This window comes from Chanodichthys erythropterus, chromosome 14, assembly GCF_024489055.1.
Source record: "Chanodichthys erythropterus isolate Z2021 chromosome 14, ASM2448905v1, whole genome shotgun sequence".
In the NCBI taxonomy this organism is placed as follows: Eukaryota; Metazoa; Chordata; class Actinopteri; order Cypriniformes; family Xenocyprididae; genus Chanodichthys; species Chanodichthys erythropterus.
In genome coordinates, this window is record NC_090234.1 from 23,245,385 (window position 1) to 23,268,549 (window position 23,165).

The 23,165-nt window shown below is 38.3% G+C and overlaps 1 protein-coding gene across 3 annotated transcripts; it reads right to left on the bottom strand.

Annotated features, from left to right (window-relative positions):
* Positions 1 to 152: 152 nt before the first annotated feature.
* Positions 153 to 22,846, bottom strand: kansl1l (KAT8 regulatory NSL complex subunit 1-like). 3 transcript variants are annotated; one of them, XM_067410563.1, is made up of 16 exons: positions 22,149 to 22,846; positions 20,874 to 21,866; positions 15,065 to 15,206; positions 13,718 to 13,891; positions 13,474 to 13,598; positions 11,467 to 11,668; positions 8,705 to 8,840; positions 7,875 to 8,012; positions 4,583 to 4,729; positions 4,380 to 4,507; positions 4,103 to 4,224; positions 1,891 to 1,951; positions 1,697 to 1,803; positions 1,457 to 1,577; positions 1,323 to 1,384; positions 153 to 457 (listed from the first exon to the last, which is right to left on the bottom strand). In XM_067410563.1, the coding sequence occupies exons 2-16, from the start codon at positions 21,803 to 21,805 to the stop codon at positions 400 to 402; spliced, it is 2,655 nt and encodes an 884-aa protein (XP_067266664.1). In that variant the 5' UTR covers positions 21,806 to 21,866; positions 22,149 to 22,846; the 3' UTR covers positions 153 to 399. The 3 variants fall into 3 exon arrangements, with proteins under 3 accessions (XP_067266664.1, XP_067266663.1, XP_067266662.1); XM_067410562.1 differs by having other exon boundaries at positions 20,874 to 21,876; XM_067410561.1 differs by having other exon boundaries at positions 20,874 to 21,897.
* Between the last annotated feature and the right edge of the window lie 319 nt (positions 22,847 to 23,165).

Below are 23,165 nucleotides of genomic sequence, written 5' to 3' on the forward strand. Positions count from 1 at the left end.
TTTTCCCACAGTACTGGATAAATGATGGTAAAATTAGTTATGAGAGTTAAAAGAAATCCTTAATGATTTGTTCTATCCATTCAAAAATGTGAGCACAAAAATATACTCTACTTGTATTAAAATAAATATATCACAAAAATAAATTACATCAATAAATTATGTAATTCCTTACAGTTTATACTTTTAATGTGCAGGTTTAATAAATTACACTGGACAAGGCTGTAGGATACAAACACTGTTTAAAAATAATTTATACAAAAATATTTTGAGGAAAAAACTTTAGAGGCTAAAGAAACAATGTGAGAAACATCAGGTTACTACACTGTGTCATAACAGAATAAGAGCAGAAAGAGTGATTTATGTGACTGAGAGTGGAACCATGATGGCTGAGATTGTGCCTCAGCATGATGTCATTTCCTGGTCCATCTCAGATGTTGTGCTTTGGTGCTCTGGACATCTGTAAACAGCACAGAATAATCAGTCAAACAAATGACAAACAAGAAAAGCATTTATTTCTCTAAAATTTAATAAAAGTCTAACTGCATTTAAACAATGCAATCTCTGCTTTGATTCCTCTCTCCAATGTTAACTGTAGTAATTTTGCATTTTAGTTATCACAAGTCCAAAAACTGACTAACTGATTCTAAATGTGATTTTGATTAAACAGGATTGTGACATCTGAAATGATTTATACTACCATTCAAAAGTTTGTGGTGTGCAAAACTGTTTAATGTTTTTGAAAGAAGGCTCTTGTGCTCATCAAGTCTGCATGTATTTGATTCAAAAATCAGTTATACTGTGAAATATTATTATAATTCAAAATGACCTTTTTTATTAGAATATATTTTAAAATGTAATTTATCCCTGTGATGGCAAAGCTGAATTTTCGGCATCATTACTCCAGTCTTCAGTGTCACATGATCCTTCAGAAATCATTCTAATATGCTGATTTGGTGCTCAAGAAACATTTCTTATTATTATCAGTGTCGAAAACGGATGTGTTGCTTAATGTTTTTGTGGAAACCATGATATATATATATATCTGAAATAAAAATTGGGAACAATGTAAAAGCCTTCAACTTCCTTTATCACTATTTAATGCATCCATGCTGAATAAAAAAATGTATTTCTCACACTCCGTGACTGTATTGTGTGCATATTATTCCTAATCTGTCCAATAGTGGGAGTTATGGCACTATGGGACACACAGAAAACACTGAGATTTATTAGGAATTATCAAATTAATCAACCTCCAACAACATAAGGATTGTGAAGCACAATTAAAGAAATGAGAAGAACGTTAAATATTATCTTCATCACACCTCAAAGTTTCCTCATCTTCACCAGTCAGGGGGAACATACGCCTCTTCCATGGTGGCAATGCCTACATAAGATGGAAACAATTAAATTAAATTAAAATTAAATTAAATTAAATTAAATTAAAAATAGATTTTACCTCTCTGTCCTCCACACTGGGACTGAAGGTCCAGGTGGAGGGGACAGGAGAATATACAGGTGGGTGACAGTGGGCAGGGTGGTCTCTCACGAACACAGAAGAACAGCTTCTCTTACATGGCCTGTGAAGAGAGAGAAAAAGGAAAGAAACAACAAAGAAAAGTTCAATCATCAGCAGTGTGTACTGGATGAATATATGTGCAGTAAGTGAACATATACAATAACCATAATACACACAGACCTGATCCTGTTTCTTCTGTCCTGATCCCAGTTGGACCAGCAGAGTTTCTCTCTACGCTCGTAACTCTGGTGTCTCTGAAAGAAATCTTCATCTTCTATTGCTTCCAGCTGAGAGAGATAAAGCCCATCACAACAAACTGCCACTGATGACATTCACCATTTTTATGACCTACAGTAAGTAGCTATAAAACTTACCCCTTCCTCCTGCTCATCCTCCTCTCTTTTCAATAAAGGAGAAATATCCACCTTTCGCCAACTGGAGTAAAGAGAATAGGATACACAAAACATGAATTGATCCACATCTTTATGCATCAGCACAGTTATTTAAAGTGACTCAATGACCAAGACTGCATCACACTATAGGTACACATCATTATATAGTTTTTTTTTTTTTTTTTTTGGAAATTCAAAGAAAAAATATTTGATTAAAATTCCACTTAGTAATGCCTAGTTATTCAGTGAATTAAATACTTTACAAATGAAATGTATTTTTTGAAGTACTAAAATAACCAAATGATTATTATTCATAACAATTTTATGAGTTAAAACCAAAACACTTAAACAGCAGATCTAACATCACATTAGCACTCAAATACACTATTGTTCAAAAGTTTGGGGTCAGTATGGCTTTCTGTTTTAAGAAATTAATACTTAAATGTGCCCTCGAATGAAAAATTGAATTTATCTTGGCATAGTCAAATAAGAAGAGTTCAGTACATGGAAATGACATACAGTGAGTCTCAAACTCCATTGTTTCCTCCTTCTTATATAAATCTCATTTCATAATACCGACTGTTACGCAACAGTCGGGGTGTATGCCCCAATATTTGCATATGCCAGCCCATGTTCCCAACATTATGAAAGGCATTAGGCATTAGAATCATCAGACTAGGTAAGCAAGCAAGGACAACAGCGAAAAATGGCAGATGGAGCAATAATAACTGACATGATCCATATCATCATGATATTTTTAGTGATATTTGTAAATTGTCTTTCTAAATGTTTCGTTAGCATGTTGCTAATGTACTGTTAAATGTGGTTAAAGTTACCATCATTTCTTACTGTATTCACGGAGACAAGAGCCGTCGCTATTTTCATTTTTAAACACTTGCAGTCTGTATAATTCATAAACACAACTTCATTCTTTATAAATCTCTCCAACAGTGTAGCATTAGCCGTTAGCCACGGAGCACAGCCTCGAATTCATTCAAATCAAATGTAAACAATATAACAGTCTACAATACTCACATAATCTGACGCATGCATGCCGCATGCATGACGAACACTTTGTAAAGATCCATTTGAGGGTTATATTAGCTGTGTAAACTTTGTTTATGCACTGTCCAAGGCAAGCGTGAGCTCTGTGGGCGTGGAGCACGAGAATTAAAGGGCCAGTAGCCCTGAATCAGCTCATTTCTAATTATGCCCCAAAATAGGCAGTTAAAAAAAAATGAATTAATAAAAATCTATGGGGTATTTTGAGCTGAAACTTCACAGACACATTCAGGGGACACCTTAGACTTATATTACATCTTTTTTTTTTTAAAGTTCTAGGGCACCTTTAAATTGATCAGTAAAGACATTTATAATGTTACAGAAGATTTCTGTTTCAAATATATTTTTTTAACTTTCTATTCAAAAAAAGTATCACAGTTCCCACAAAAATATTAAGCAGTACGGCTGTTTTCAACATTGATAATTGTCACAATCACCAGCTGGAGTGCCCTTGAGAGCCACCAGGGGGTACTCCATCACAGACTATTGTCATTCCCTTACAGACTTCATTTCCCATAATCCATTGCCCAGGTTCATCTTCAAACATTGTTTTCAGCTGTGTCTCCTTTACCTCATTACCTCTGCCTATATAAAGCCTGGTCACTCTTTGTTAAGTCTTGTTTGTGTCAGCATGACTACTCATTTGGTTTCCTGTGCCTTGGTTTTGACCCTGTTATTGTTTGGACTGTTAACCCTGTGATTGACCTTTTGCCTGGCTATTTGATTATGATTGTGGATTACCCTTTCAATAAATACTGTGTTTGGATCCTCAACCTTTGTGTCTCGGAGCAGACAATAATAGGAAATGTTTCCTGAACACCAAATCAGCATATTAGATTGATTTCTAAAGGATCATGTGACACTGAAGACTGCCATAATGATGCTGAAAATTAAGCTTTGCCATCACAGGAATAAAGTGCAGTTTAAAATATATTCAAATAGAACATTATTTTAAACTGTAATAATATTTTTTCACAATATTAGTTTTTACTGAATCACTTTTGAAAGATACTTTTTTAAAAAACATTTAAAGACTCTTACCAACCCCAAACTTTTTAATAGTAGTGTATTTCTAGTGCAGTATAATGAACAGGTCCCAATGTCACTGTTGCTGTGTGAAAACAATCAATACCTGGGTGTTAAAATGTTCTTATACTGAAGTCTTTCCACTTTCAATGAGTTGAACAGAGACATGGGAATGACAATGTCATCAATTCTGGAAACACTCTCACAGTTTCTCCTGCGCAATGGGAACTAAAACAAAAAAGGACAGTATATGATTATTTTCCTCAAAATATTAACCTCTAACTAGATTAAAATTCCCCTCAAGGTAAAAAACACTGATGTTTGTTTGGATTAGAGCAAACTGAGATATACAGCATTTCTCATGGTTTGGTCAAAGGGCAGACCTGTGAGTTTCTCTGTTGTATGGGTGTACAGTAAGAGATGGTCACATCCTCTGAAGATTCCTCCACATGACTGTCATCACTCTGGGAGACCAGATCAGAATTGGGTGTAATACTGGAGATCTGCAAGTCTAGAACAAAGCAGTATTACTACCTTAAACATCTCAGAGTCTTTGTTGTATATGAGTTAAATTTATCACATGTACCCATTGGCCTGTCGGAGCATTGCCTCCTCCTCTTGCCCTCCCTGTAAGCTTGACTGCTGTGCTCTTGGGTACATGCCCATCGTATAGGAGTGCTCTCCCTTCTGTGTCTCTTCAAATGCCTTCGGTTTTTCAGTCGGTGACTGCAGTCTGTAATCATTAATTATACAACATAAAAGACATATTCCTACTTAACAGAAAACAAAGAATATTCATAATACACATGGGTGAGTTTCACAAAACATGTCAAGATCACATCCAGTTCATATTTCTCCCAAATAACAAAAGAAAGAAATAAAAAATTATATTTTGCCTAACGTAAATGAAGCCTATGCATATTTTTACATTGATATCATTAATATAATACATAAATCATACATCTCATTCTTATTACTGTAATGCAAACATGATATATTATGTAAAATGTAAATTACTTAAAGGTCATAGCAGTATTTGTTATACTGCCTTTAATTTTCTAACGTGGATTGTGTGCCTCTCCTCTCTTCCTCCAGACTCTGGGACCCTGATTTCCAAAGAAAATGCAAAATTTACTTTCATCAGAGAACATAACTTTGGACCACTCAGCAGCAGTCCAGTCCTTTTTGTCTTTAGACGCTTCTGACGCTGTCTGTTGTTCAAGAGTGGCTTGACACAAGGAATGCGACAGCTGAAACCCATGTCTTGCATACGTCTGTGCGTAGTGGTTCTTGAAGCACTGACTCCAGCTGCAGTCCACTCTTTGTGAAACTCCCCCACATTTTTGAATGGTTTTTGTTTCACAATCCTCTCCAGGGTGCGGTTATCCCTATTGCTTGTACACTTTTTTCTACCACATCTTTTCCTTCCCTTTGCCTCTCTATTAATGTGCTTGGACACAGAGCTCTATGAACAGCCAGCCTCTTTTGCAATGACCTTTTGTGTCTTGCCCTCCTTGTGCAAGGTGTCAACGGTCGTCTTATGGACAACTGTCAAGTCAGCAGTCTTCCCCATGATTGTGTAGCCTACAGAACTAGACTGAGAGACCATTTAAAGGCCTTTGCAGGTGCTTTGAGGTAATTAGCTGATTAGAGTGTGGCACCAGGTGTCTTCAATATTGAACCTTTTCTGAATTTTCTGAGATACTGAATTTGGGATTTTCCTTAGTTGTCAGTTATAATCATCAAAATTAAAAGAAATAAACATTTGAAATATATCAGTCTGTGTGTAATGAATGAATATAATATACAAGTTTCACTTTTTGAATGGAATTAGTGAAATAAATCTACTTTTTGATGATATTCTAATTATATGACCAGCACCTGTATATATTTTTTAAGTCATGATAATCTAATGAGAATAACCTCTGATAATGATTATAATTAAAAAAAAAAATAGATGATAGATCGATAGATCAAGAATATTGAGATCATGGAAATACTAAGTAGGCTACAAGACCACAATATATTTTGGCTATGAATAATCTGACCCTGATGAAATATCACTGGTGTGTAGATGTGTACTGTGCCTTGAGGATGGATTTGTGAGTTAGTGTGATTTGTGAGTCTGTGTAGATCTCCACTCATGGTCTGGAAGCTACAGGATTGCAGATAGACCGCCTGAGCCACAGAGATAAACATAGACAATACACCACAACATTATGACTAAACCCACCCAGCAGCCTACACACACCTTACATCATCCCACACACTGGACTTCAGAAGAACATCCCGATACACATCATACACATCAGGTCATGTAATAAAAAGAGGAATGGAGGGACCATGCGACAATTGCTAAGGAAATATTCCTAGGTTTTTTGTTTGTTTGTTTGTTTTTCTGGGGGGTTTTTTGTTCGTTCACTGACTACAGGGGTGCTGCAAAGCACTGACAGAAAATCAACTAAACAGCATGAGGTGTGTTTTTACTTTAGAAACCCCTACCACACTTCCATTCCAGTGCAATCACTCACTCACTCTGACAATATCTCTCTGTTAAGAATAGCATTGCTGTTTCAGGATCATTAGGCCCCCTAGTCAGACAATAACCAGCAGAGCAGAGAAGAGTGGCAGACCATTAATGATTAGAGCATGAGTCAGAGTCCAGTGCCAGGTCAGCTCACTTCAACCCCAGCACTGCATTAAGACTCTGGAGCAGCTATCGACTTCAACATGACCTTCAGAGCTGCACTGGGAATGGGCGCCACTGTGTATTAAAAAGTATCGAGGACAGAGGTGCCTGAACATTATTTAGGCAAACACTGTTGTGATATCACAACATGGAAACCAATTTGGTTAGGTTTACGATTGCATTTTATGTTTTAATAAATAAATAGTAAATAAAAAAATGAAATATACACTACTGTTCAAAAGTTTGAGGTTGGTGAAATTTTGTTTCGTCTCTTATGTCCAACAAGAATGCATTTATTTGATCAAAAATACAATTAAACTTGTAATATTGTGTAATAGTAATACAATTTAAAATAACCGTTTTCTATTTGAATTCATTTTAAAATGTAATTTATTCCTGTGATGGCAAAGCTGAATTTTCAGCAGCCATTACTCTGGTTTTCAATGTCACATGATCCTTCGGAAATTATTCTAATTTAGTGATTTGGTACTTCTTATTATGAATGTTGAAAACAGTTGTGCTGCTTTATATTTTTGTGGAAACCATAAAACAATGTAAAAACTATGTAAAAGTCTTTACTAGCTGAATAAACCTCAAACTTTCAAATGGTAGTGTATAAAAATATAAATTATAACCAAATTGTTCTTTGAATAATAAAGAAATGGGTCATAAATGAAAACTTAAATCTAATAAAGTATCTAGGGTGTATATATAAATACATATATTGTATTTACAATATATGTATATATTGTAAATAGTGTATTTACAATATTAATAGAAAGAATATCAAGGAGATCATGGAAAAATAAGGGGGCTAAAAGACTACAATATATTTCAGCTATAAATAATTTGACCACAATGAAAGATCATTGGTGTTTGTGCTTAAGTGTGTGTAGGTGTGTACAGTGCCTCAGTGCCAGTCTTTAGTGTCACATGATCCTTTCATTATTCTACCTTATAATCAGGTGTGCTGTGTGTGTATTATTATAAGTGTCTCATATTTAGCTTCGCAAAATCCTAATGGCAAACTGCTGAACTTAATTTAAGTCTCTTTGTTTGACACATGGTTTTGCTGTTAAAGTCATTTCTATTAAAGTAGACAAAAAAGAAACAATGGGAAGAACAAACACATTTTTAAACACGTGTACTTAAATGCATCCACACACAAACGCCATGAGATGATTCTTACGGAATAACGATCGGGAGACTCTGCCTCTGGAGCCGAGACAGTGATGGAGACTGGACCGCTCTTTCTTCACGAGGAGAGATCGCTGAAGCACATTTTCTTCAAACGGAGCATTTTGCAGATGGAAGGATGATGGAGTTTCTGATGAATAGAACACAGTCAAACCTCATTTATATAACACACATTAGGAAAACAATAGTTGCACTGAACCTAAATATAGTGGTGATACAGTAGATACGAGGCTGTAGTTAGTATGGAAACATCTGTACATAACATTAAAACACCTTATCAAAATGTTAAAACATTGTCAAATGTGAAAAACGTCAGACTTGACTGGAGGTTGCATTTGAGTCATATTACAGTATAAACCGAATGCAGAGATTTATACTAATGGCAACCAAAGCTAATTTAATCTACCTACTCCACTGCAGGAACAGCACAATTTTGACATGCTGATGGAGTAACAGTCCGATATGAGACAATTTATTCTGAGTGAATTAAAATGACAGGCTAATGCACTGAGATGGATGAGTGATTAATGGATTGCTGTAGTATTAACCTTTAACCTTTATAAAACCATTAATATCATAACATCCAATTACCACAGCACAAATAAGAACACTCTTCTAGTGTTTAAGATAGCTGCTCCAAAGCATAGAGAGTTGCGTAGGTCGTTGAGTTACGTAGGTAGCATTTTAATGCATCTAAAACAACATCACATGTATTCTTTGTTCAGAAGTCAATTTACAATGCGTTGCGACAGGCTCCATAGGAAAAAAATCCTTGCAAGATGGTGGACGGAGCAAGAAAAACCAAACCATTCATCTCTCTACCTGAGGACAGTGATAGAACACAATGCACTTTGCCGTCTGTTCTCTCTTTTCTGCGGGGGCATTCAAGGTTTGTGCACACAGAGGCAGAATCACAGGAGGCGCAACTGGGAAAAAGAGAAGAGGAAGATTGCAGGACCTGTGAAGAGAGAGAAAGAAATCAAATCTAACCAAAACAGGGAGGTTATGAGCAGATGGGAGATTACAAATCCTGGGAAGCATAATTACTAATCAAACGGCTCTTACTGATGCTAAAGGCCTGGTTTGCAGCTAAAATGATCCAGTCCTGATTTTTCCAACTGAGCATTAAAACAAATAAAAAGAGTTGGACGTATACGGCTAAGTTAATAAGGCCAAATCTATGACACGCAGTGCTCTGGGGAACCATTACGACATAAGCAATGCATGAAAAGGAAAATCATGGCAGCCAAAATCAGACAGCTACAAAATGAGAATCATAAACAAGGTTAAAGGAAGTGAACCAGGCACCAGCTGGAAAATAGACTCAAAACATGGTGTGAGTCATGGTGCAATGTGAAGAGGGCTGGCACACACACAAATAACTTCAAACTCCTTCGTTAAAGGAATAGTTTTGTACTGAGAAGATTCTGCCATCATGTTGTTCCAAACCTGAATAAAAGCATAGTTAAAAATAATCACATTTTCCACTATTTTCCCCTAAATGAAGGAAGAATAATAAGCATTTTCATTTATATGCACCAATATAACAAGACATGGATAGCTGAAAATGCCACATGGAGACCAATTTTTAAGTGTTCTCACAAATTAATCATTGAATCAGTAATTGTCTGATTCATTGAAATGAACAGTCTGAACTGATTCATGGAAATTAATCAGACTTACCAACTCTCACAGTTTTTGGTACTGAAGATTAAATCTTAAATCTTAAAAAAAATTATGATATACTCTTTGAAAAACTTCATGGACAAATAAAGGTGCTACAGAGGATGTTTTGTTTTATACATTTTTGCAATATTACTTGAAACAGTCTTTACTAACTGATAAAACACTATTTATTAGGTGCACTTAAAGGAATAATATTAATATACATCATCTGTGCACGAGGTAGGGCATTAAAAACATCAGCCAATCGTTTACGCGATCATCGCATAAACGATTGGCCCTCTGGCTTGTCAATCACTGCCATGACGTTCCTTGTGAGAGACCAGCGCGGCTGCGCGCTCCAGTAACTTTCCACAGGCAATGTTTTTGTCAGGAGTAACAATTGCAGATTATGAGTTACCTGCGGTGAGTCCGACACAATGAATCCACTAACACAACACAGTGAATGCCGGTGATAAACACTTGTGTTCCAATTTTGTGAGGCGTTCCCTCGAAATGAGCTGTGAAGGAGGGGGGCTGTTCTTAAGCATACGCTCATTTCAAAAACTCGCTAACAGTCTTTGGTTTCTCAGTCGACGAAAACATCCTCTGTAGCTCCTTTAAAGGTAATATCTCACCAGCAAACTCATAACAAAAATATATTTTGAATATTCTGCTACATTGCAGACTCAATTTTTATGTACTTTTTGTCATTTTTTAAGCTTAAATCACAATCACAAGTCCCATAATCACAATATGCTTTGACTGAGATTTCTATTTTGTGTTCCTTGAAATAAATAAATGAATTCAAAATTGGAACAAAGTTTAGGTAGAATTTGACAGTATTTTCATTATTGGCTGAACTATTCCTATAAAAGATTTAATGTTGTTTGTCTATTTCTTTTTATTACACTCCATTTTGTTAAATACAACTTTGTCCCGCTGCATCCAGGTTCCGGCCTTAAAATGAAGTATGTCTGATTTACAGTTCCAGGATGACAGAGGACACTGAAGGACAGCAGGGTAGACCTCAAATCAGCCACCAGCAATTACAAGATTATCGTCATTTATCAAAGTGCAGCTGGCTTAAGCACAGTGTGATAGCAGTTTTCAAGGAGAGCATAGAAAAAGGCTAGGCTATTCTTTCTGAGCTCCCCTGGGGGCTGTTGAGGAAACACACATGCCTGGACCACAAACACACATCAGTGCAATTCCCACTAGTTCAGCCATTACCACATACAAATGTGCTTAGCCTTTTTTTACCCAAGCACACTGAAGCTGTTATGTCAGCAATGACTATGTTTACACAACCATTCAAATGTCTGGAGTCAGTCAGATTTTTTATTTTTTTAAAGAAATGAATGCTTTTATTCAGCAAAGATGCATTCAGTTGATCAAAAGTCAGTAAAGACATGTATAAAATTACAAAAGATTTCTACTTCAAATAAATGCTGTTCTTTTGAACTGTCTATTCATCAAAGAATCCTGGAAAAAAAAAATATTACAGTTTCCAAAAAATATTAAGCAGCACAACTGTTTTCGACATTGATAATAATAAGAAATGTTTCTTGAGCAGCAAATCAGTATATTAGAATGATTTATGACGGATCGTGTAACACTGAACACTGGAGTAATGGCTGCTGAAAATTCAGCTTTACCATCACAGGAATAAAATACAGTATTAAAAAAATTAAAGTAGACAATAGCTATTTTCCATTGTAATAACATTTGACAGTATCAAATAAATTTAGCCTTGGTAAGAATAAGACACTTCTTTCAAAAGCATTAAAAAAATCTTACTGACCCCAAACATTTGAACAGTACTGTATGCTATGCCATGCCGTATTTTACTTGACTCAATATTTGATTGGACTCCCAAAAGTTAAGACACTTTTACATCAATTTGGGTTAAAAATGCCAACCTGTTTTTTGTGAGACAAGGGGTCCATGACGAAAAGTCTAGGCTTGTGATAGGTCAGAAGCGGTCGTGTCCGCGCTGACATACAGATGACATCCACCTGAGGGAGATACTGTCGTCTGTGACATGTTCGCTTCCTCTTCTGCCTGACTTTGTGTAAACATTGTTGCTCATTGGAAACAAAGGTACCCGTGTGTGTCACTTGGCTGTAAAAGTAGGGATAAAATCTTCAGAAATCTGATCATATGACAAATAAAGATGGCAAGTTTCATTGGTTCTCTTCTCCACTCAGATTTTCTCATCCTTTCCCCCTTTCTATTTCTTCTCAATGTCTTGTTCGCTCATTCAGTTTTCCACTGGGCCAAATGATTCATCCTAACATTCACATGAGATACATAAATTTAAACAAAATATTTATCAGAATGAGGGAGCTTCTACAGTTCTGTAATAAATACAAAATTCATGAATGAAATCAAGACCAACAGCTTTCCTGCAGGTGTCTCTAGAGCTTTTGTATGACTGAGTAAAATCATCTGTACTGTGTCAACAATGACAGAAATGATGTGAATATTCTTCTATCGATCTAGTTTCTTGAACAATAAACATCTAGCAACCAATGCTTCAATAACATGTAGGACAGTTAATAATCACAATTCCATTTTTGTTATTAAAGTGTCTCTATTATGCTATTTCCGCAAAATATACACTGCAGCATCACCTCTTTTCTTGCAGTGTCTGAAATGGTTTGATAAAGCATTCAGTCTCTCTAAACCCCTTCTTTACAAGAGCCTACTCTGCTCTGATTGGTCAAATGGCCCAGTTTGTTGTGATTGGTCTGCTGCTTATAGTGCGTGTCGAAAACTAAACGGCCAATTCCATGTCTGAAATTAAGCTCTGGAAGCTTCCTCTGCACTTGTTTATACAGTCATATAAACAGTAATTACGGCATTGGTTTTACTTTATGAATTAGAGTCTTCATCCTTTTGAAGTGCATGCAAAGTGGGTTTTGTTTCGCAGCACAGTAAACAGCATCTTAAGGTGTTTATTAGGTGTTTGAGGGCGGGTCAAAATAGACATTGTTCATTTGCTGCTAATAAAGACCATAGGTTGGCTTTATGCAAATTTGTTACAAACCTATGTATCTTCATGCAGGAAGAATTTTGAATGGAATTCTCTAAACTTTGCAGACCTTTTACATTCAAAAACAGCTATATTACACACTACATTAAAGGTGCCCTAGAATTAAAAATTGAATTTACCTTGGAATAGTTGAATAACAAGAGTTCAGTACAAGGAAATGACATACAGTGAGTCTCAAACTCCATTGTTTCTTCCTTCTTATATAAATCTTATTTGTTTAAAAGACCTCCGAAGAACAGGCGAATCTCAATATAACACGTAACAGTCGGGATCATTAATATGCACGCCCCCAATATTTGCATATGCCAGCTCATGTTCAAGGCATTAGACAAGGGCAGCCAGTATTAACGTCTGGATCTGTGCACAGCTGAATCATCAGAGTAGGTAAGCAAGAGAGGACAATAGCGAAAAATGGCAAATGGAGCAATAATAACTAACATGATTCATGATAACATGCTATTTTTAGTGATATTTGTAAATTGTCTTTCTAAATGTTTTGTTAGCATGTACTGTTAAATGTGGTTAAAGTTACCATCGTTTCTTACTGAATTCACAGAGACAAGAATGTCATTATTGTCGAGCAATTAAAGGGGCCGCAGCCTGAATCGGCGCATTTCTAATTATGCCCCAAAATAGGCAGTTAAAAAAATGAATAAAAAAAAATCTATGGGGTATTTTAAGCTGAAACTTCACAGACACATTCAGGGGACACCTTAGACTTATATTACACCTTGTAAAAAAACGTTTGATGGCACATTTAAAGGTATCCAAAAAAAAAAAAAGCATGATAGGGACACTTTAAATAAATAATCCATATCTGAGGTGAATTTTAGCCTGTTGATGAGTTTGTAGGTGCTGGTTTGCTCCTCACCTGCTGTAAGCTGTTTTCTGTTGGCCTCTCCAGCGATTGCAGGGTCCTTTAGACATAGGTGATGAAGAAGGTGAAGCACTCAAAGATGGCATCAGGCTGTTCACAATCTGAGTCAGCTGTGCACTCTGAACACAGACACAAACATAAATTGAGTGGGTTGATTTAATCAGTTATGAATAAATGACATTTCCATCTTTATTTTTTATCTTGTCTTTTCTAAGTGCCTCTTGCTTTTCTTTAGCACCTGTCTCTCAATGTTCCTCAGAAGACGTGTGGGGCTGCTGGGTTCCATCTCTAGATCAGAGTGCAAATCTTGCATGTTCCCAGCTGTAAATGATAGATCCATAGTCTCTGTCCACAGGGTGTGCTGGATCTGCCTGTCTGTCAGGGGCTGAGACTCTGCTAAAACCACATGACCCTGGAAGGCATATTAAGGATACATGCATCTAAAACAGTCAATGCACCATTCAGAATTGAACTAATTTTTTTTTTTATTCAAGTTCATTTTAAATTAATCTGAATTGAAGTATAAAATAGCATTAGTATATTGCAAGTCAAAATTGAATTTAAAATAGTAGAATTAAATGAAATTCAAAGAAATTCTATAACTGGTGTGAATGTATGTTATCATAAATGTTTCCATAAATAAATGTTCCCCATATCATTAATTAAGTATGAATCACATTTCAAAATGTTTAATAATCAATGTTTAATTAAATTTGTAAATTAGAGCATTCTTGAAAATTAAGTGTGCTATATTTTATGATGTGCATTATATTTAATACATTAATTTTCATTTTAAAAATGTGGTGGAAGAACACTTCATTTCCCAGAATTCTCTTATTTACTAAATATATCTTATAATCAATAGTTTAAAATGTTGATGACAATATGAGTTTGAGGCTATGCTCCGTGGCTAACAGCTAATGCTACACTGTTGGAGAGATTTATCATGGATCATGTCAGTTATTATTGCTCCATCTGCCATTTTTCGCTATTGTCCTTGCTTGCTTACCTAGTCTGATGATTCAGCTGTGCACAGATCCAGACATTAATACTGGCTGCCCTTGTCTAATGCCTTGAACATGAGCTGGCATATGCAAATATTGGGGGCGTACATATTAATGATCCTGACTGTTACGTAACAGTCGGTGTTATGTTGAGATTCGCCTGTTCTTCGGAGGTCTTTTAAACAAATGAGATTTATATAAGAAGGAGAAAACAATGGAGTTTGAGACTCACTGTATGTCATTTCCATGTACTGAACTCTTATTATTTAACTATGCCGAGGTAAATTCAATTTTTAATTTTAGGGCACCTTTAAATTATTCCACATATTATGGAAGAATAGACATAGTAAAAGTCAAAATTAATAATGTCATTGTCACAACATTTATATTTTGACTGCTTGGACTAATTCATCTGTTATGTAATTCCTTTTCAGTCTTCCTAAGTCACCATCTTGTAAGACATTGCCAATTCAAATCAAATTCACATATGAACTGAAAGGGAGCCAATTCTTAAACTGTGACATTCTAACTGCACCACCCATTTCCTTCCTGATCTAATAGATGCTGTCTTAGTTCTTTACCTTATTAGAGAGGATCTGCTGCTGGAGTTTTCCAAGCCTCTGAATCTGAGAGTCCAGCTCAGATAGTCTCATCTGCAGCCATGTCCAGCGACTGCAGAGTTCAGCTCTGTCCTTCAGCCATCTCCACTCACAGACACGACAACTACCCTCCCACAAAACACAGAAAAGGTCATTTAGCTGAGATTTTATCCAAAGTGACTTACAGTACACTTCACACAAAGACAATCCTCTAGGAGCAACCTTGGCAGAGTGTTTAGGAAACCTGTTCAAGAAACGGACCCAAAAATTTCAGTATCAGACCATACAGATATCTGTCTGTCTTCCTATCAGCAGATCAGTCGCTCTATATATTAGAGCGACACCACCACCACCCCCAAATTGGCAAATTCCAGGAATATCCACAAAGCAGTGGAGCATCAGTGAACTTACACAAATACACTGGGAAGAATGAGATCTCCTCCTGGGCCAACCGTTTTGGTCCCTGTATAAACAAACGCTTCACCTCTCTTAGCCAGCCTACTTTCTCTCTCTCTCTCTCTCTCTCTCTCTCTCTCTCTCTCTCTCTCTCTCTCTCTCTCTCTCTCTCTCGGAGTCAAAACACATTTACAGGGCACATCCCTGCTTTATCAAAACAAAAGGCAGTCACAGAACAAGTGAGCAATCATATCTACCATTCCTGAATTGAAAATATGAGACCATAGATGGCTGTTGCTTCCGTAGTTCTTCATTTAATGCCTAAAGGGAGACAAGACCAAATACATAAACTCTTTATTGCACTGCATATGTTCCAAAGCCAACTAAATAGACACTGAAGCTCCACTAAAACTTTAGGTCCTTTGATTTTTTTTTTCAGAATTAAGTAACCACAACTTAACCACTTCAAAACGTGAACATCTGTGAAAAGAAAGAGAGTACTGACGTCAAAGGTGTGCATTCCACTGGCTGAGAGCCGAATCTCTATCCACAAAAAGTGCCCTTAAGCAATTCTCTTACTAAAGCCAGATAACTTATTTAAAACCTTTCAATGTTCTCATATCCAACATCTTCTGAGAATCCAGAGCAATGGCCACTGGTTTAAAACTCTGATGAGATGCATGGATTGTAATTGAGATTGTCAAGACATATGGAAAAGTCACTGAAACTATTTTGTCAAGGCCTGAGGGGAAGCACATCCAACAACCACATCAGCCCAATGTTAAATGAAGACTAACAAAGACTAAGGGGCGTTCACTCAATTTCTAGCAGAATTGCAACATGAGTGCAATGGGCCAAGTTCAAGTTTATGCAAATTAGGGATATTATAGTTAAGTAAAACTAAGACCATAGAAATCTAGAAGTTTCCTGAAAGATATTCTCTTCAAAGACATGTCTTTTGATACTGGAAGTTCTCCCATTCAAGCTTATGCTGCGACCTTACAGATTAAGTGCAGAGTGGGCGAGCACATAACAGAGAGGGACATGAAAGCTCTGATCTACGGGCTGTCGAAGGGCAGCCTGATCTCTATTTATTTACTCATCCCAGGGAAAGGAGAGTGCAGCTGTCTGTTTCACTGCGGCTGTACAGAAACAAGATCGGAAGAAGAGCCAGCTGCACATGAACACACTAGATAAAAATCTTCAACATGGGGGAGAAATATGGTGACAATTTCTTAACAGCTGTGTACAGAACAGAATGCTTCTGTGTCTGTGAGCAATGCTCTTAAAGAAACATATAGCACTGCCACAGCCAAATCTCTTTCCATCTTCTATGGGGCTGTTTGTTTTCCCGAACTTGTCGTTACGCTCCCTCGCTGCTTGCCAAAGACTCACGGCTGGCCTGTCATTAAAAGTTTTCTTTTACTGCCTGGCAACTACTATGTAGAGATTAATTCTACCCTCCAATTCACCTACTTCAAGGTCTCACCCAAGGATATTTTTGGTATTTTGAAGCTGAGTCTTAAATATTTTGACTTGCATAGTGTCAATTATATTCTATTATATATGTATCCATTCAAAAGTAAGGTTGTTTTTTTAATTCATACTTTTATTCAGCAAAGATGCATTAAACTGAAAAATCAAAAGTGACAGTAAAGACATTTATAATGTTATAAAGATTCCTATCTAAAATAAATGTCGTTCTTTCTATTCATCAAAGACTGCTGAAATTAAATCAAATCAGCATATTAGAATGATTTCTGAAAGATCATGTGACTGAAGACTGGCGTAAAGGCTGTTAAATATAGGAATAAATTACATTTTAAAATATCTTAAATAGAAAACTATTTAAAAAAAATCTTACTAGAAAACAAAATTTTTCTAAATTTCTGAATTTTAATAAATGTTTATCAGTGAACTATCAGCAAATACACTGTAAAATCTCCAGAGTTAAATTAGCTCTGCTCAGAGTACATATGGTACCTCTCTAAATAGTGTTAAAGTAACACTGAAGCAGAGTTAAAGTTAATGAGATAATTAAGCAATTGATAAGGCTGTGGCTGAAGTCAGTTGTAGTTCTTGTGTTTCTCTTTTCTTCAGTGATTCTGCTTGTTAACAGCAGGTGTTCATCACTAATGCACAATCGTCATTTAATTAATTGTTTAATTATCTCATTAACTTTAACTCTGCTTCAGTGTTATTCTAAAGGTGCTGTAGAACGCATTTTGTGTCCCCTGAATGTGTCTGTGAAGATTCAGCTCAAAATACCCCATAGATTTTTTTTTAAATTCATTTTTTTAACTGCCTATTTTGGGGCCTCATTAAATATGCGCTGATTCAGGCTGCGGCCCCTTTAAATTCACGCGCTCCCCGCCCCCAAGCTCGCGACTGCCTTAAACAGCATAAACAAAGTTCACACAGCTAATACAACCCTCAAAATGGATCTTTACAAAGTGTTCGTCATGCAACTGTTACGTCCACCGTCTCGTCCAGGTTGTTTGACTGTCACGTGTTCCTTTGTGTTTTGCTCCCGCCACTCATTATTTACCATGGACACTGATTTCATCCCCAGCTGTTTCTTGTTAGTGTGTGTACTTAAGTTCCTCCCTGTCTTCAGTCCAGTGTCCGGTATTGTTTGATGTTGCTAGTGTTTCCGTGTATCCTGACTGCTTTATGTTATTAAACTACGTTATTGTTCCTACTCCTGCCTTCCTCGTCTTCTCTGGGATACCACCGTAACAGAAGACCGGACCAAAAAACACGAAAGATGGATTTTTGCAGCAGATTCACGCTAGTGGCACAGAAAAACCACGATTTTTGTTTATTCACCAAGGAATTCATCAGTGTTGCACTCTCCTGCCCCTACGACGACGAAACCCTGAAGTCATTGTTCTGGATCGGGGCCAACTACCATCGTCCCGTGGACCTCCCAGACACCTCTGGACTCAGCTGGATGGAATCCATCATCAGGTGTCTGGAGAGCGTTCGTCCCCGATCCAGAGCACAGCCAGACCCAGAGCCCGTACTTTCCCCACGGACCGCGGAGTACTCGTGCGAGCCCCCCGCAGACGGAGAGTTACCACCGGCAGCTACAGGTCAACCAGATCCCGAGACCCCGAGGACAGAGGTGACCAGCGCCCAGGAAGTGGAACTCCACCAGACGTCTGACCAGGGGTGTGAGCCCACGACATCTACGGACGAGGGAGATTCGACTACGGAGAGGGAGGACTGGCTGATTGACTTCAACGATGAGTCTACGCCCACCCAAACCCACCCGTCATGTTTACCTTCGTCATCTAACAGAGACATTACTATGGACTGTGTTTTATTTACAGATTCACTATCGACGCTGTCAACACCTCGCTCAGCCAGTCCTCCTACTACATCGCTGCTGGATGTCATCTGCCCTGCGCCGTCTCCGGGGAACCCCTGTGACGTAGAGCCGCAGGTCACACTCCCACCAGCAGCACGTAGGCCAGAGGTTCCGGTGGCTTCGCCTCCAGCTGCCGTCCTCGTCGCTCCATCTTGGCCCGTCGACCTGCCGGCTCCGTCCAGGCTCCTCCCAGCTACGGTTCCGCCAGAGACCCTCCGACTGACGGCTCCTCCGGCCTCCCTCGTCCGGCCGGCTCCCCCTTGGTCAGTCGTCCCTCCTCTTCCGCCACGGACTTTCGAGACGTCGAGTACTCTCCGTCCTTCCACCCCTTCGGCTACAGAGGGCTCCTCCTTCCCCTCGGAGTCGCCTCTGTCCTCGGTCGAGCCGACGTCACCGCAGCCCTCGGGATCTCCAGCTACACTTCCGCTGATCGTCGCCTGTACATCGCCGCAGTCTCCTAGGCCAGCGACGTCGCGGGAGTTCGCCAGCTCTCCGTCTGCGCACCAGAATCCACCTGCCGAGTCTCCGTCGGTCATCCCCCAGATGCCCTCAGCATCTGGACTCCGCCCTCCATCTACCCGGCCGTGGACTGTCGGATCTGGGGAGCTCTGGGTCTGTGCCAGCGGTCATCCACCCACGCCACCAGGGGATCGTCGTCTTCCCTCCATCACTCCATCACCTTCACTCCGCCCACCTCCAGAGCCCCCTCCGGCCACCCCTGTGATGTTCCTCCACGGCGCGAGGACGCGCCTTGCCGGAGGGGGGAGCTACTGTTACGTCCACCGTCTCGTCCAGGTTGTTTGACTGTCACGTGTTCCTTTGTGTTTTGCTCCCGCCACTCATTATTCACCATGGACACTGATTTCATCCCCAGCTGTTTCTTGTTAGTGTATGTACTTAAGTTCCTCCCTGTCTTCAGTCCAGTGTCCGGTATTGTTTGATGTTGCTAGTGTTTCCGTGTATCCTGACTGCTTTATGTTATTAAACTACATTATTGCTCCTACTCCTGCCTTCCTCGTCTTCTCTGGGATACCACCGTAACAGCAACATGTCTAATCGCGTAAGTATGATATTTATTTGGATGTTTACATTTGATTCTGAATGAGTTTGATAGTGCTCCGTGGCTAAAGCTTACATTACACACTGTTGGAGAGATTTATAAATAATGAAGTTGTTTATGAATTATACAGACTGCAAGTGTTTAAAAAATGAAAATAGCGACAGTCTTGTCTCCGTGAATACAATAAGAAACGATGGTAATTTTAACCACATTTAACAGTACATTAGCAACATGCTAACGAAACATTTAGAAAATTATCATGTTATCATTATTGCTCCATCTGCCATTTTTCGCTATTGTTCTTGCTTACTTACCTAGTCTGATGATTCAGCTGTGCACATCCAGACTTCCTGCCTTTGTGTAATGCCTTGAACATGAGCTGGCATATGCAAATATTGGGGGCGTACATATTAATGATCCCGACTGTTGCTTAACAGTCGGTGTTATGTTGAGATTCGCCTGTACTTTGGAAGTCTTTTAAACAAATGAGATTTATATAAGAAGGAGGAAACAATGGTGTTTGAGACTCACTGTATGTCATTTCCATGTACTGAACACTTGTTATTCAACTATGCCAAGGTAAATTCAATTTTCCATTCTACGGCACCTTTAACACTATTTAGATAGGGACCACACATACTCTGAGCAGAGTTGATTGACAATTTTCTGTCAGTTCTTCACACAAAGCTATCATGGATTCAGAAACAAATACAGATCACATTTGTGGTGCTTTTTGCCATTTTGTATTACGCTAGATAGACATGAACTGTTATTTTTTCACTATGAACTGTTGTATGAAAAGAGCTGTGTGAAAATAAAAATTACCACTTTTGTGTTCCACTTTTGAACTATACAGTTGGATGTGTTCCAGTTAGGTTAATCTCTTTCCATGTGTCAGATCTCAACTTGATTTCAAGGTCAAAATTCATTAAGAAGGCCATTAAGCATCACATCATACTCACTGCGGTTCCGCTGACGTCTCTTTGGTGTCCTCATGTTCCGACTCTTCATCTGAGCTGCTCCCTGTGGCGTCTGAGTCCAGAGACTCCAGCACCCTGTGCAGAACAGCATGACCACTGCGGACTAAACTCTGCACATCTCTGGATTTCAGAGGTTGCCCGTGTGCTTGAGGGTATTGAAGGTTTCTTCCAAGAGCCTGTTCTACCTCCTGCATCTCTACAGCATTAAAAGTCTCAAAAAGATGCTCTGATGTCATGGGGTACTTCGGGGAACAATGTGTTTCAAGAAGTTTGCTCTTCAAACCCTCCAGTTGGTGGCTATAGTGTCTAGAAGCATGTTCACCAAGCATGGCCAACACCCTCTGTTGTAAACGTCCGGCTCGATTCGCCAATGAAACATGCTGGGAGAGATGCCACAATGACTGAATCATCAATCCTTCCTCCATTTCCTCCACACTGTCAACCCATGAAGCATTGTTCTTATTGTTTTGATGTGGTGCATGCTCTGAGGAAAGTGATTTGGTGCCAACTTGATAGACTCTTGTAGAACAACCATGTTGTAGAGGTCTGGGGTTGTGACTAGGCTGTACCATGTATTGTGCATTGTCTTCAAGAGTGGGCATGAAACATTGTGGAGCACCTGCTGGAGAACCCGGAGAGTTTCTGTTCAATGAGAGTAGGGTGAGTTCTGGACTTGACAGCAGAAAGGCTTTGGGACATGAATCCTGAAACATGGGTGACAGGAGCATCTCCGGGAGCTGAGGAGAACCTTTAGAGGATAGGAGGTCCAGATGGACCACTGAAGGAAAGTTCTGCCAAATCTTCTGTCCAAAACTATTCTCCACATCCACACCTAGTGAAACACCGCTGCAGTCCATATTTCCACCCAAAGCAGAGGATAAAATGGATTTTGATCTGATGTTTGGATGTGTCATTCCCTATTCCCAGTCCTGGGACTGATGGATATATCGTCAGATCCAGGGCTTATAACATCATCTGAAAGAAACTGTCAACTGATCGTGCAGATCTATTAAAAGAGACACCGATTAATATTATACAAACGTACAATGTGACTGTGTGAAAGTGAATAATGTTTGTGATATCCGCTAACTTTATCAATAACAATAGAAATTTAAAACAATCTGTCTGATTACAGCAGAAAAACAAGGGAACAACTGCAAATGTTTGTAAACGGATAGATTACAACTATTTTTCGCTCACGCGATAAGCGTAATATTACGAAAATAACGGCAGGATGGAAATATAACGTCATCTCACCTTTAACAGCCGCTCATTTCAAAAACAAAAATCGGACAGACCAGAAATAGGTTATCACCCATTAATGAATCATAAATACATTCCTGCAAGTGATAAAACATACTGATTTGTCAGTTTTATAAGCAGAAATCGACCGATCCGTCCGATGTTCCTTCACACCGCTGAACAGCCGCCACCGGAGGACCGAGACGAAAGAGAGAGAGAGAGAGAGAGAGAGAGAGAGAAAGTGCGCGTGAGTGTTTATGTAGCCTACCCTGTTGGTTACTTTCATTGGACGCAAAAATATATTTCAAAAAGTTGTTATAGTATTAAAAAATCTAATATTTATTTTAAAAACCATAGCATATTTATATTAGGCTATTCATAAATATAAAGAAAAAGAAAATACACCCCTTTCAGTTTGAGTAAGGAAGGAGGGTTTTATGTAGCCTACCCTGTTAGTTACTTTCATTGGACGCAAAATATATTTTAAAAAGTTATTATAATATTAAAAAAAATCTAATATTTATTTTTAAAATCATAGCATATTTATATTATTCATAAATATAAAAAGAGCATATGTTTAGTTTTCTTTTAATCTTTAGTTTTTAGACCTAAATGAGTGTTATCGTCGTTTGTTGTTGACAACTAGCAATGTTTGTGACTGCAGTCAATGAAAACAACTGATTGTATCAAGTAGCCCAGACATGCCATGAGATAGTTGGCATATTTGTGGCAAACTTTTGAACTGTCAGGTTAGAAAATATCCTTATACATACTGTATTACCTATTCATCAATAGACGGTGATGTGACATTATCAGATGATTCATGTAATTTCTAAAGAAAATACACCCCTTTCGGTTTGGGTAAGGAAGGAGGGTTTTTCTTGAGAGCTGCTCTTGAGGTTTGTTTTGTTTTACTTCTTGCTAAGTGCGTGTTTAGGCTTGAAACGCTTGTTTGAAACCTTCAGCTGCTGTGAACATAATTTGGTTGTAATATGCATTCAGACCACCAGGTGGGACTACAGCTATTTGAAA